This window comes from Schistocerca piceifrons, chromosome 1 (assembly GCF_021461385.2).
Source record: "Schistocerca piceifrons isolate TAMUIC-IGC-003096 chromosome 1, iqSchPice1.1, whole genome shotgun sequence".
NCBI lineage: Eukaryota > Metazoa > Arthropoda > Insecta > Orthoptera > Acrididae > Schistocerca > Schistocerca piceifrons.
Window position 1 is genome coordinate 429,421,806 of NC_060138.1, and position 12,773 is coordinate 429,434,578.

At 42.7% G+C, this 12,773-nt stretch overlaps 1 protein-coding gene and 1 pseudogene across 1 annotated transcript in view; one reads left to right on the forward strand and one right to left on the reverse strand.

Annotated features, from left to right (window-relative positions):
• The window catches only part of LOC124790266 (histone demethylase UTY), a 327,821-nt gene that overhangs the window by 32,325 nt on the left and 282,723 nt on the right, over nt 1–12,773 (reverse strand). Inside the window, exons 19-20 of the mRNA XM_047257771.1 lie at nt 10,036–10,172; nt 9,830–9,948 (exon numbers count right to left, since the gene is read on the reverse strand). Of these exons, the coding sequence (XP_047113727.1) occupies nt 9,830–9,948; nt 10,036–10,172 (256 nt within the window). The remainder of the gene's footprint in view (nt 1–9,829; nt 9,949–10,035; nt 10,173–12,773) is intronic.
• LOC124718947 lies at nt 9,054–9,171 on the forward strand (annotated as a pseudogene).

Consider the following 12,773-nt stretch of genomic DNA (forward strand, 5'->3'; position numbering starts at 1 on the left):
GTCATCATCGCAAGGTCAACGATATAAAGTCAGTTCGTAGTAAAAATATTTCTGTCACTAATAAATCAGACATATGTACAGTATCTAACAATCATTTTCTGAGCATTGCTGGTGAATTAAATAAAAATTTAGTTTCCACAGAGACTCATATAACTTTCTTGGCAATAGCCTTTCCGAGATTGATGTCTGAAATACTCCTCTGTGATACAGACAAGGGGGAGATTGAGTCAATAATTAAATCACCGAAGCCTAAGGACTCTCATGGATGTGGTGGAGTGCCTAGGAGAATATTAAAGCACTGTGCTGCACATATACATATTTAGCCATATTTGTAATTTTTCCTTTACGAATGGTCAGTTTCCTGAACAATTAAAGTACTCAGTAGTAAAGCCGCTTTACAAAAAGGGAGAAAGGGATAATGTAGACAATTTTAGACCTATTTCTATGCCATCAGTGTTTGCTGAAGTAATTGAAAAGGCTGTGTATGTAAGGATAATTTATCATTTTGTATCACACGTTTTGCTATGCAAAGTACAGTTCTGCTTTAGAAGTTGTCTAACAACTGTTTGAACGCTAGGCATATTTTTTGATTTAACTAAGGTATTTGATTGTGTTGATCACAAAATATTGCTCCAGAAGTTGGATCATTAAAGAATACGGGGAACAGCTGGGAGCAGCTCATAATTGGTTCACCTCTTACTGAGAATGATTGTGATGTGGGGCCTGATTGGGGGTACGGTCATGTGTGGGGGTGCACCAGGGATCAGTGTTGGGGCCACTCCTGTTCCTTATTTATATAAATGATATGGCCTCTAGTATTATAAGTAACTAAAATATTTCTGTTTGCTGATGACACTAGCTTAGTAGTAATGGATGTTAAGTGAAACATTGACACGGTTTCAAATAGTGCAGTACACGACCCAAGTTTGTGGCTTGTAGAAAATAAACTAATGCTAAATCACAGTAAGACTCAGTTTTTACAGTTTCTAACACACAATTCAACAAAACCTGACGTTTTAATTTCACAGAATTGGTATATGATTAGTGAAACTGAACAGTTTGAATTTCTATGTGTTCAGATAGATAGTAAATTGTTGTGGAAACCCCACACTCAGGAGTTTATTCAAAGTTTAATGCTACCATTTTTACTATTCGAATGGTATCTCAAGTGAGTGATCATTTGACACAAAAATTAATCTACTTTGCTTATTTTCATTTGCTCATGTCATATGTTATTATATTTTGGGGTAACTCTTCCCATTCTAAAAGGATATAATGGGTGGTTCAGGCAATAAGTGGTGTACGTTCACAAACCTCTTGTCGACCCCTGTTCAAGAGTCTGGGTATTTTGACACTGACCTCTCAATATATATATACTCCTTACTGTCATTTCTTGCTAACAATGTTAGCTTATTCCCAAGAATAAGCAACTTTAACTCAGTTAATACTTGGCAGAAATCAAACCTGCATTTGGATTGGACTTCCCTAACTCTTGTGCAGAAAGGTGTTCAGTATACTGCTGCATCCATTTTCAATAAGCTACCACTCGAATTTAAAAATCTTAGCAGTAGTCTACACACTTTCAAACCGAAACTGAAAAGTTTCTTCATGGGTCTGTCCCTTGAAAAATTAAGCTGATTCTTGTTGTATTGTTGATTGTGTTTACTTAGACTTATGGACTGACTATTATTGGGTTCAAAAACACTTTATTTTTATCTGTTATTACTTTTATGTTGTAATTTCATGTACTGACACGTCCCATGACCTTGGACATTTGGCCCTCAATTTGGTCCTATGGAACTTGACATGTAAATAAATAAATAAACATGACAGCAGCTTTGTTTGGGATTGAGCCCCACTGATATGACAAAGCTCGAAAGACTGGAGTGGTATAGCCATATGAAAAGAATTCCTTCAATTATAAACCAGAGATAACTGGAACAGGGAAAGAGCTCCAAATATTTGAGAGAAACAGATCCCCACAGACATTTGTAAAAGACGCACAAACATTATTAATGTCGTAAATTTTTTGGCGATGCTGGTAGTGATGGTGGTGTTGACCACATCCTTTACCACACCGTAACATTTAACAGATGTTACATCAAAATATGTAAGTGACCTAATGTTATTCAGACAAACATGCTGGCATCTTGTGACTCACATTGCCATGTACATCCATACTCTGCAAATCATTGTGAGGTGCATGGCAGAAAGTACTTCCCATTGTACAAGTTTTTATGGCTTTTGCCCATTCCATTCACATACAAAGAATAGAAGAATGATTGTGTAACATGGTGTCATTAGTTGATCTTCTTTTCATGATCCCTATGTGAGTGATGCATAGGGGTTCACTGTGCACATAGGTTCACAACTTAAAGTTAGTTCTACAAACTTTCTAAGTAGACTTTCAGGGAATAGTTTGTATCTATCTTCAAGCACTAGCCTTTCTTTTTTATGGTTTTAGGGCGCAAAACTGTTATGGTCATAAGTGCCCATTCTGTGGCTTAGTGAAGGGTAAAAAACCAAATTTTAAATCAGCAGCAATTGGAGTGAAACTCAAAAAGGAGGGAAACTAAAAAAAGAAGGAAATCTTGGACATCTTCTAAAAGGGAAGATATATCAGGCAACAGCTGTAAATGGACACATAGCAGATTAAAATAGGGGCACTGAAAGAAAAGGTGTCTCACTGTTCACGGTTGAGAGCAATGGGGCAAAAGTGGAGGAGGATCGCCACTTAAAAGATGTCGGTGGCTAAAAAGCCCTACCCAGAGTCTAGTTAAAATTACCTCCTCCCGATGATAAGGCTGGGAGGAAGAGGTCCAAGCACAGGGAAGAAGTTTTATGACCCATAATTTATTATTAGGAAGTGCAGACCAATGTGTGTGCCATAAAAGAGCAACACGACGACACAAAACGGTCTGTAGATCAGCAAAGGGAACCATGCAAACAGTGGGCCGAGGAAGAGAGACTGCAGTCTTTGCCGCTACATAGGCTGCCTCATTTCCGCAGATACCAACATGCCCCAGGATCCAGAGAAATGCCACAGAGACGTCACCCAAGTGGAGCATGTGGAGGCAGTCCTGAATCTGGTGGATGAGAGGGTAGAAGGGATAAAGAGCTTGGAGGTTGAGAAGAGAGCTGAGTGAATCTGGGCATATAATATACTCTATCTGCTAATGGCGACAGATATATTGAACAGCCTGGAGAACAGCATAAAGCTCTGTAGTAAAAACCAAACGTTGGTCGGGAAGCCGAAATTTAATAAGGGTGTCGCCAACAATATAGGCACTCCCAACACCAAATGTGGTCTTTGAGCCACCAGTGTAAATAAATGTGGCATCCTCCACCGGAAGGAAAGGGAATGTAGCAGTAGACAGAAGCAGACTCCCAGTGATAGTAGAGAGGAAGGTCTGCCTGCATAACCTAAATCCAAGAAGGCACCGGGGGGGGGGGGGGGTTAGGGAAGAGCGTGGGTCAGTTGAGCAAGCTTGGAAGACAGATGACTTGTGTAACGACTCAGAAGGACAGCTCACACATCAGATAGTGGAGGTTCAGTGCTCTCAGCACAAAGGCTCTCCACAGGGCTGGTGTAAAAAGCTCCAGATACTAAACACAATCCATGGTGGTGGACAGAGTTGAGACGTCGAAGAATAGACGGCCATCAGAGGAGTAAACTATGCTTCCAATTTCGAGCATACTAAGGTGCAATGTAAGCCGAGGAGGACCACTCTGTCAGCTCCCCAGGAGGTACCACTCAGAACACGGGAGGGGGGGGGGTCCATTGAGAGCTGTGGTAGATTGTAAAATCATCACTGACAATGAGGGAGCCTGAAACATCAGGAAGGAGACAATCCATAATTGGATTTATGGCAATGGCAAACAGTACAAAACTTAACATGGAGCCCTGGGGCAGCCTGTTTTCTTGGGAGAAAGTACGGGAGAGAGTTGTGTTCACTTGCACCTTAAATGTGCACTCTGTCATAAATTCATGAGTGGAAAGGGGTAGCTGACCTCAAAAGCCCCAAGAGAACAGTGTGCAGGGGATGCCTATCCTCCAACAGGTATCGTATGCCCTCTCCAGATCAAAAAATATAGCTACCGTTTGGAGTTTCCCGAGAAAATTGTTGATGATATGAGTGGAGAGAGCAACTAGATGGTCAACTGTGAAACGATGCTTTCGGAAACCGCATTGGGCAGGTGTTAAAAGGTTTCAGGACTCCAGCCACCAGCCCAAACGGCAAATTACCATCACTCCAAAACCTTACATACACTACTCATGAGAGAGATGGGGTGATAGCTAAAGGGGAAATGTTTGTCCTTTCCAGATTTTGGAACAAGAATGACGATAGCTTCCTGCCATCTACTGAGAAAGGTACTGTCAGTCCATGTTCAATTATAAGGGCGAAGGAGGTAATGCAGAATATGGTATGATAAATGCAGCAACATTTGGACATGGATGCCATCAGTCCTGGGGCGGAAGAGCGAGAGGAAGAGAGTGCATGTTGGAGTTTCCTCATAGAAAAAATAGTATTATAGCTTTCGCAATTTTGAGAGGAGAAAGCAAGATAGCGCCCTTCTGCTGGTCGTTTCTTCGTTAGAAAGGCTTGCGGGTAATTTGAAGAGCTCAAAATCTCAGCAAAGTGTTCACCCAATGATTTAGAAATTGCGACTGGGTCCACTAAGGTATCCTGCGCAACAGTTAGACCAGAGATCGGGGAGAAACTAGACATGCCAGATAACCATTGAATTCAACTCCAAACTACAGGTGAGGGAGTGAAGGTATTAAAGGAGCTGGTAAAAAAGTCCCAGCTTGCCTTCTTGCCATCGCAGATGATGCAACAGCATCACGCATGTAGCTGCTTATGGCGAATACAGTTGGCCAACATAGGATGGTGGCAAAAAACACGAAGAGCATGTCTCAGCTCGTGTATTGAGTCACAGCATGTCTCGTTCCACTACGGAACTGGTGGGGGTGGGGGGTGGGGGTGAGGGGTGGGGGTGGGGGGGGGGGGCAGAGGGGAGGTACGAGGTGTTCAACTATTCCGCATCTGTAAAAATAACTTCTGTAACATAAGTGAGCTGATCGTCAGTGCTAGAAAATTGATGGTCATCAAATGTTGCTAGAGAGGAGAAAAGTGTCTAATTGGCTAGGGAAAACTTCCAGTATCTTGGGCGCAAAGATGGGGCTGTAATTGAAGGGCACATGGAAAATGGTCACTCGAGTGTGTATCAGCAAGAGTGAGCAATTCGAAGCACTGAACTAGCTGAACAGTACCAACCAAAAGGTCCAAATGAGAGGAGGTTGACATGGAGGTAGGCAAAAATGTAGGTTCCCCAGTGTTGAGGCAAACAAGATCCACTTTGTGGAAGAGGACAATCAATAGGGAGCCTCTTGGACAAGGATGCGGAGATCCCCAAAGCGGTTGGTGAGCATTGAAGTCCCCAACCAGCAAATGAGGGGGTGGGAGCTGAGGAAGGAGATTGGCTCTTGCCATTGGTGTGGACGACGGAATGTGGTGTATGGTACAAAGAGAGAAGGTTTATCCAGAAAGAGAAAGATATACAGCAACAGCTTGCAAGGAACTGTTTAAGGGGATTGGGTGGTGATGGATAGTATCGTGGAGAAGAATTGTAAAGTCCCCCATGTGCTGGAGTGCCATCGACAGAGGGGAGACCAATCCAGACTAATTGCAAATAAGGGAAGGCAAAGCAATCATGGGGATGTAACTTTGTTTCCTGAAGACAAAAGAAGACCGGGGAGTAGGATCGTAAGAGGATTGACAATTCATCCCCATTGGAGTGAATTCCGCATATATTCCAATGGATAATTGACATAGGGGGGACAGAAAAGGGAAAAATCTCACCACAGTTGCCGTCAACTCAACGAGCACTGAGAGCTAGCAGCTGACGGCGTGGAATGGCACTCCACAAAATACAGAAGTTCGTAATCCATAGGTTGTTCGGGGGCAGCTCCTGCTGCCAGTGATTGGCTGGTTGATCGGCCACCAGCAGTGCGTCTTGGCGCCACAGAAGAAGGCTGAGGATGGCTACCGCTGGGTGGCACTGTAGAAGAGACATGCCGTGATGGAGAAGGAGAGGAACTTTGTTTCTTATGAGCCTTCTTGGAAGCAGGACGTTGAAATGAGGGAGGAGTCGATGGTTGTGAGGTTTGGGTATGTAAAAAATCTTCATGAGTAGGCTCTTGTTTTTGGAAGTCTGGGTATTTGATTTTGAGGCCTGTAATTTAGTAGGAGTCGGTGGAGGTTGAGCCTTAGAGTGAGTGGTTGATAGTGGGGAAGTTGAATAGGCGATCTTAGGGCTGGCCGATCGGATGACCATGGCACTAAAGGTGAGATCGCCAATCTGCGTGGCTACCTCCTTATTAGGTCGAGGAGAGGTCAGGACAGTGCTATATTTACCCGCTGGGAACACAGTGGACTTTCTACTGGCGGATAACTTATGAGCAGCAAAGGTAGACACCTTTTCCTTCACTCAGATTTCCTGAATAATTCATTTATCTTTAAAAATAGGACAACCTGTAGGGGAAGCAGCATGGTCACCCATTCACTTGATGCAACAAGGGGTGGAGGTGGACAGTCACCCTCATGAGCATCCCTGCCACATGTAATACATTTGGCCATATTGGAACACAACTGGCTGATTAAACTGCTGACACTGATAGCAACATGTAGGGTTGGAGATGTAAGGTCAAACTGAAATGATCTCATATCCTGCTTTAATGTGCGATGGAAGTTGAACTCTGTCAAACATCAAGAAGAGAGTGTGGGTCAGTACCAAATCCTTATCACCCTTTTCATGACTCTATGTACAGCCGTTACACCCTGGTCAGGCATGTAATTTTGAATGTTCTCATTGGATAATCCGTCAAGTGACCTTGCATAAACCATCCCGTGCAATGAATTTAAAGTACAGTGCACTTCCACCCGCACATGGAATGTGTGTAGCAGTGTAGTTCGAAACAATTTATGTGCGTGGAGGACACTGTTTGTAACAACAAGGTGCCATTTCGTAAGCGGGAACAAGCCTTTACAGGACCTGCAATTGCATCGACACCTTTCTGAATAATGAAAGGGTTGACTGTGGACAAGCCTTGGCCTTCGTCAGACCGAGAAACAACAAGGAACTTTGGCACCGATGGAAGAATTGTCCACGGCTGCGACTCATCTAGCTTTCTCTTGTGGTCAGAAGTTGTAGAAGTAGGGGAAACCATTGTGAAAGTATCCCCAATGATTACCGGCATCTCCGATGGCACACTCCTTCCTAGTGGGGGGCCTCTCTGAGGGCACCCCCGCCTTAAGTGATTGTCCACACCTCAGGTCACACCTCCCGAAAAATGGACGGAGGGACCAATTGGCACATTTGGAAGGTACCAGCTCAGGTAATCACCCCTCCCTGGGCCTCGCCTTTACCAGAGGGTACATATGTGCCCTACTTGCCTACCCGGGGCAGGGAATTACACGTTACCCTGTCACCAGCTACATGTGGGTCAGTCTTCAGACACGCACAGGATGGAAAGAAGGAGACGGGGGAACAAAGAAAAGGAAAGAAGAGAAGAGGTCTCAAACGCCGCAGCGGAGAAGGAGGTAAAGAGAAGAATCAAGGAAAAGAGAAGGACAAAGTGAGGACAGAGACTTTCCAGTATAGAGAGAAAAGAAGAGAAACCACATCTTACAGTCACAAGTGTCCATCTCCGGACATAGGCACAAAACATACTCCCAAAGAGAGGGAGAAGGGGAATGGAAGGGGCTGGGGGGGTGAGGGGTGGGGGGTGGAGGTGGGGAGGGGGAGAATCGGGACAGGGAGGGTTGTGGAAAGGGAAGGTATGCAGCCTGGGAAGGTATGCAGCCTGGAAAGGAAAGAGAGCTGCACTAGCTAGGGGTCCCATGTTCGCCACGCACGTATCCACAAAAGGTTTGTGGACCCCCTGGAGGGAATAGCACTATCCTGTGCATTGCTAACTATTTTTAGTTATTCTAGTGAGAAAGAGAATGGACTTGAAATTTTTCAAATCAATTTGAGCAGCATATATTCAGTGTAACATTATTTCCCATGAAATAACCATTTCTCAAGGGACACATACTTCCACTGCAGCATTCATGCGCACGCACCCACCCACCCACCCACACACACACACACACACACACACACACACACACACACTAAAAGGAGAGCTAAAGACCAAAACCTAGGGCAATCACCTAATCTGGAACATCTGTCTGCCAGCTAATCCACCACTAATCAGTTACATGTGAGTAAAAATATGCAATTATTTTAAGATCATATGACCATTTTTCTGTAAAGGCACATATGTTAATATATTAAGCTATGAACAAACATAGAAACTATTTACAATCATGCATATCACTGTGGGTATCACTCTCGGGATGAAAGTTGACAGCATTAAGAATAAAGCCACTCAACACTGAAAATTCTGAATGTGCAATGCCATGTTGCACAGCCAGTGACATAAATTGTAAAATGGCAGACCTGTCAAGTCCAGCAACTGAAATAGTAAGCTTCAAATCCTTAAAACTGACAGAATGGTTCAATAACCACTTTCATTCCAAAATCACTTGTCCCTCATTATCCTAGTTGTAGTGTGTGCCAAATTTGCATCTTTATAAATTTCTTAGTTTTCAGGAGCTGAACCAGAAGACGTAAAAGCAGAGTGGTTTAAATCAATTAGTCCTGTCTTCTAAACTGCCCTTCTTAGACTTCAACAGTAGCACCACATACCAAACAAACTACTGTACATAACTTGCTTTTTCATTTTTTTCCCCCAGATATCCTTGGCATAGTTTCACGTAAGCTCCACACCCCATCTCTAGCTACAATGGAACAAAATCAAACAGTTTTTTGACACAAAAGGGGCATCTCATTATATTCTGTCATGCACACTATTCCACTGATACTGGTGCCAGCTGTTATTTCTTTGCATGGACTGCATGAGGCATGAAAACAGTACACCCAAGAGTAGCTAGTTGTTCAGTATCCAAAGATTTGAGATTTGGTCCAAGGTTGATACCAGGATCAGCAACGGCCTTGCCACAGTGGTTACTCCGGTTCCTGTGAGATCACCGAAGTTAAGCGCTGTTGGGCATGGTCAGCACTTGGATGGGTGACCATCCAGGCCGCCATGCGCTGTTGCCATTTTTCGGGATGCACTCAGCCTCATGATGCCAATTGAGGAGCTACTTGACTGACTGGTAGTGGCTTCGGTCAAGAATACCATCATAACGACCGGGAGAGCAGTGTGCTGACCCCACGTCCCTCCTATCCGCATCCTCCATGGAGGATGACATGGCGGTCGGATGGTCCCGGTAGGCCACTCGTGGACTGAAGACTGAGTGCTTTTTTTAAATTTTTTATATATATATATATATATATATATATATATATATATATATATATATATATATATATATATATATATATATATATATATACCAGGATCTATTTCTACCACATTACTTTCACTTTGACAATATTTTATAAGTACAGGACATGCTGGATTACAACTGACTCATGCTCCATCTTAAATAATAGTTGCATAGCCTCACAGCTGCTTTGGATAACTGGTTCTCAGATTTGAGAATTTATAATCACATTCATAATTGATTTAGTGAATGATAATTAGTCAGTACTCTGGCTTATATACCGTGTGTGGTAGCAAGATTTAAATACACATATATTCATTTGTAAGGAAAAGTTATTTGAGGGAGATGGGATGAAGGTAGAGGTGAGGAAATGGGAAAAGAAAAAAAAAGAGGGGAAGAAATGTGTAAGATTTTGTCGAAATAGCACTAACCTGCATTGACCCATACTAAATCTCCTGGCCTCTGCATGAATCGATAGACTGGTATATTTTCCTCATATAAATCATCTAAAGAAGGCCACCAGGAGCCGTGAAGGTAGTTTATATTATTCCTAGAGGGAAAAAACAATAGTGTTATTCACCAAAAATTAGATTACAAATGAAATTTCTGTAAATTGCTTAATTTCTGAACAGCTTACCTTTCACAAAGATTGTAAATAACTCCCCAGTATGCATCAGGCACAGCAAACCATTCACAGTCACCTGGGCCAATGTTAATATTGATGGAGCAGAAGTTATTATTCTCTTGGTGTCCCGGAGTCCTGCTTCCAGGAACCTGAAATTAAACACCACAGATTAAACAGAATTCTATAATTTATTGTAGACACTTTACAATTGAGGCATTCCAACACACGAACATCTATCCATCCCATCATATATTTCAAAGTGTCCACCTAAAATCTTTAATGCAAGTACTATGATGAACTACATATTATAGTCAGAACTTGCATTTCTAAGAAACTACTGATTTGAGATTACACAAATGAAAGTGTTGAACAGTGGTTAAGCACATGAACAAAATGTTCAACTTTGCAATTAAGACTAAATGTAAAGGAGGAACCAAGTTCAAAAGTTGACCAGTAAAATTCAAATTCTTATTCTTATTTATTAATCTATTCACTACTCAACATCTCCTTGTACAGCAAGTGTTTGACATTACAGATTTCAAATATCATATTAAACTTGCCAGCTGCCATAGGCATGTTAATGTGGTTGACATAATTAAAGTAATATTTGAATCTCACATTTGAGTAGGTGAAGTCACGAAAAGGATGCAACATCAGTTACAAGTACAAAGTGCATTCAATAAGTAATGCAACACACTTTTTTCCTTGGCCATTCTCAGTTGAAAAATGCAGATTTTGTTGTGGTACATTGTGAAATATTCCTGCTTGAGCCCTTATTGTTTCAATTTTGTTTCAATAGGTGACAAGAGTTATGTGTAGCCTTCAAATCGGAGTCTTTAATGGAAGTGTGTTCTAATTCTAAGCAGAGAGCTGTCACTGAGTTTCTTTTGACGGAAAACCAGAGTGATGCAGGTATTCAGAGGAAACTGCACAATGTCTGTGAAGACCTAGCAGTCAACAAAAGTATGGTGAGTCATCATCAAAGTGTCTATCATCATTGCCAAAAGGTCATGCAAACCTATCCGATCTCCCCCATGTCAACTGACCACACACAGCTGTGAGTTCTGCAATGTTGGAACGTGCAGACACACACATTTCATGTGGTCAAAGGATCACAATCAAACACCTCACTGCTCAACTGGACATCTCTGATGGTAGTGCTGACATGCCCATACACCTGTTGGGAGTACTCAATGGGCTGTGCATCCTGGGTTTCTCACCGCCTAACAGAAGACCACGAAGAGCAACAAAGGACCATCTGTGCAGAATTGCTTACATGTTATGAGGCTGAGCATGTCAAATTTTACAAAATTGTTAAGGCTTTCGTGGCCACTTGTTGACAAACTGCCTATTGGTTTTTGTCTCGGGTTCTTCGGCCGACATTCATCCAATGATTTTTCTGACGTTTCGCCAGCACGAGTGGCTGGCATTGTCAAAGCTTCACCCTCCATTGCCAGTAGTGAACTGGAGCCGAGCTCGCGGGCGCAGACTATATGTACCTGGCGCGCCAACGTCCGAGGGCTTCTCCGTGGTTTTTTGTCAAACATCAGAGGTGATGAAACATAGGTTCATCACTTTGAACTGATAACAAAATGCCAGTTCTGTTTGATATCTTCCCTAATGATGCAATGATCAACTCCGAAGTGTATTGTGTTACCCTCAGGAAATTTAAGAAATGACCTCAGTAAGATAGCCACCATAAAAATGCAAAGAAACTCCTGCTTCTCCATAACACAAGGACTTTCACGAGTCTGCACACCCAAGAGCAGCCCACAAAACTTCAATGAACTGTTCTTCCTTATGATCCCTACAGCCAGGATCTCACACCTTCCAATTTCATCCATTTGGCCCAGTGAAGATGCACTCTGCAGGAAGCAGTATATGGATAATGGTGAGGTTACTGATGCAGCAAGACATTGACTCTGATGTTGATGCAGTAGAGTGGTAGCATGTGGACATATAGGCCCTCCCAATAAGGTGGCATAAAGCAGTCACATCGAACAAAGATAGAGTTGACAAATATGGTTTTATAGCCAGAAGACCGGAGACTAATGCAGTGTACTGGAATCCTGAACAAAACCAACCTGCTTCCACAACCAAAATGTGTTGCATTACTTATTGAACACCCCTCATAGTACAATAACGGTACAGATAATTAAGATCAGGTGTATAACTGGAACTGTAAGTAAGTAGTTAAACAAAGCAAGAAATAAAATACATACATCAAAAAATGTTTTGCATCATCTTGGTTCCGAGAGTTCTGGATCCTGTACAGAAAATTGGAACAGAGGGCAACATAAACATCATTTTCGCCCTCCTGAAAATCACATATTGCATGTTGTACCACCATACAGCAAGACCTTCAGAGGTGGTGGTCCAGATTGCTGTACACACCAGTACCTCTAATACCCAGTAGCATGTCCTCTTGCATTGATGTATGCCTGTATTCGTCATGGCATACTATCCACAAGTTCATCAAGGCACTGTTGGTCCAGATTGCCCCACTCCTCAATGGCAAATTCGGCGTAGATCCCTCAGAGTGGTTGGTGGGTCACGTCATCCATAAACAGCCCTTTCCCATCTATCCCAGGCATGTTCGATAGGGTTCATGTCTGGAGAACATGCTGGCCACTCTAGACGAGCGATGTCGTTATCCTGAAGAAAGTCATTCACAAGATGTGCATGATGTCTTCATCCATGAAGACGAATGCCTCGCCAATATGCTGCTGACATAGTTGTACCATCAGTTG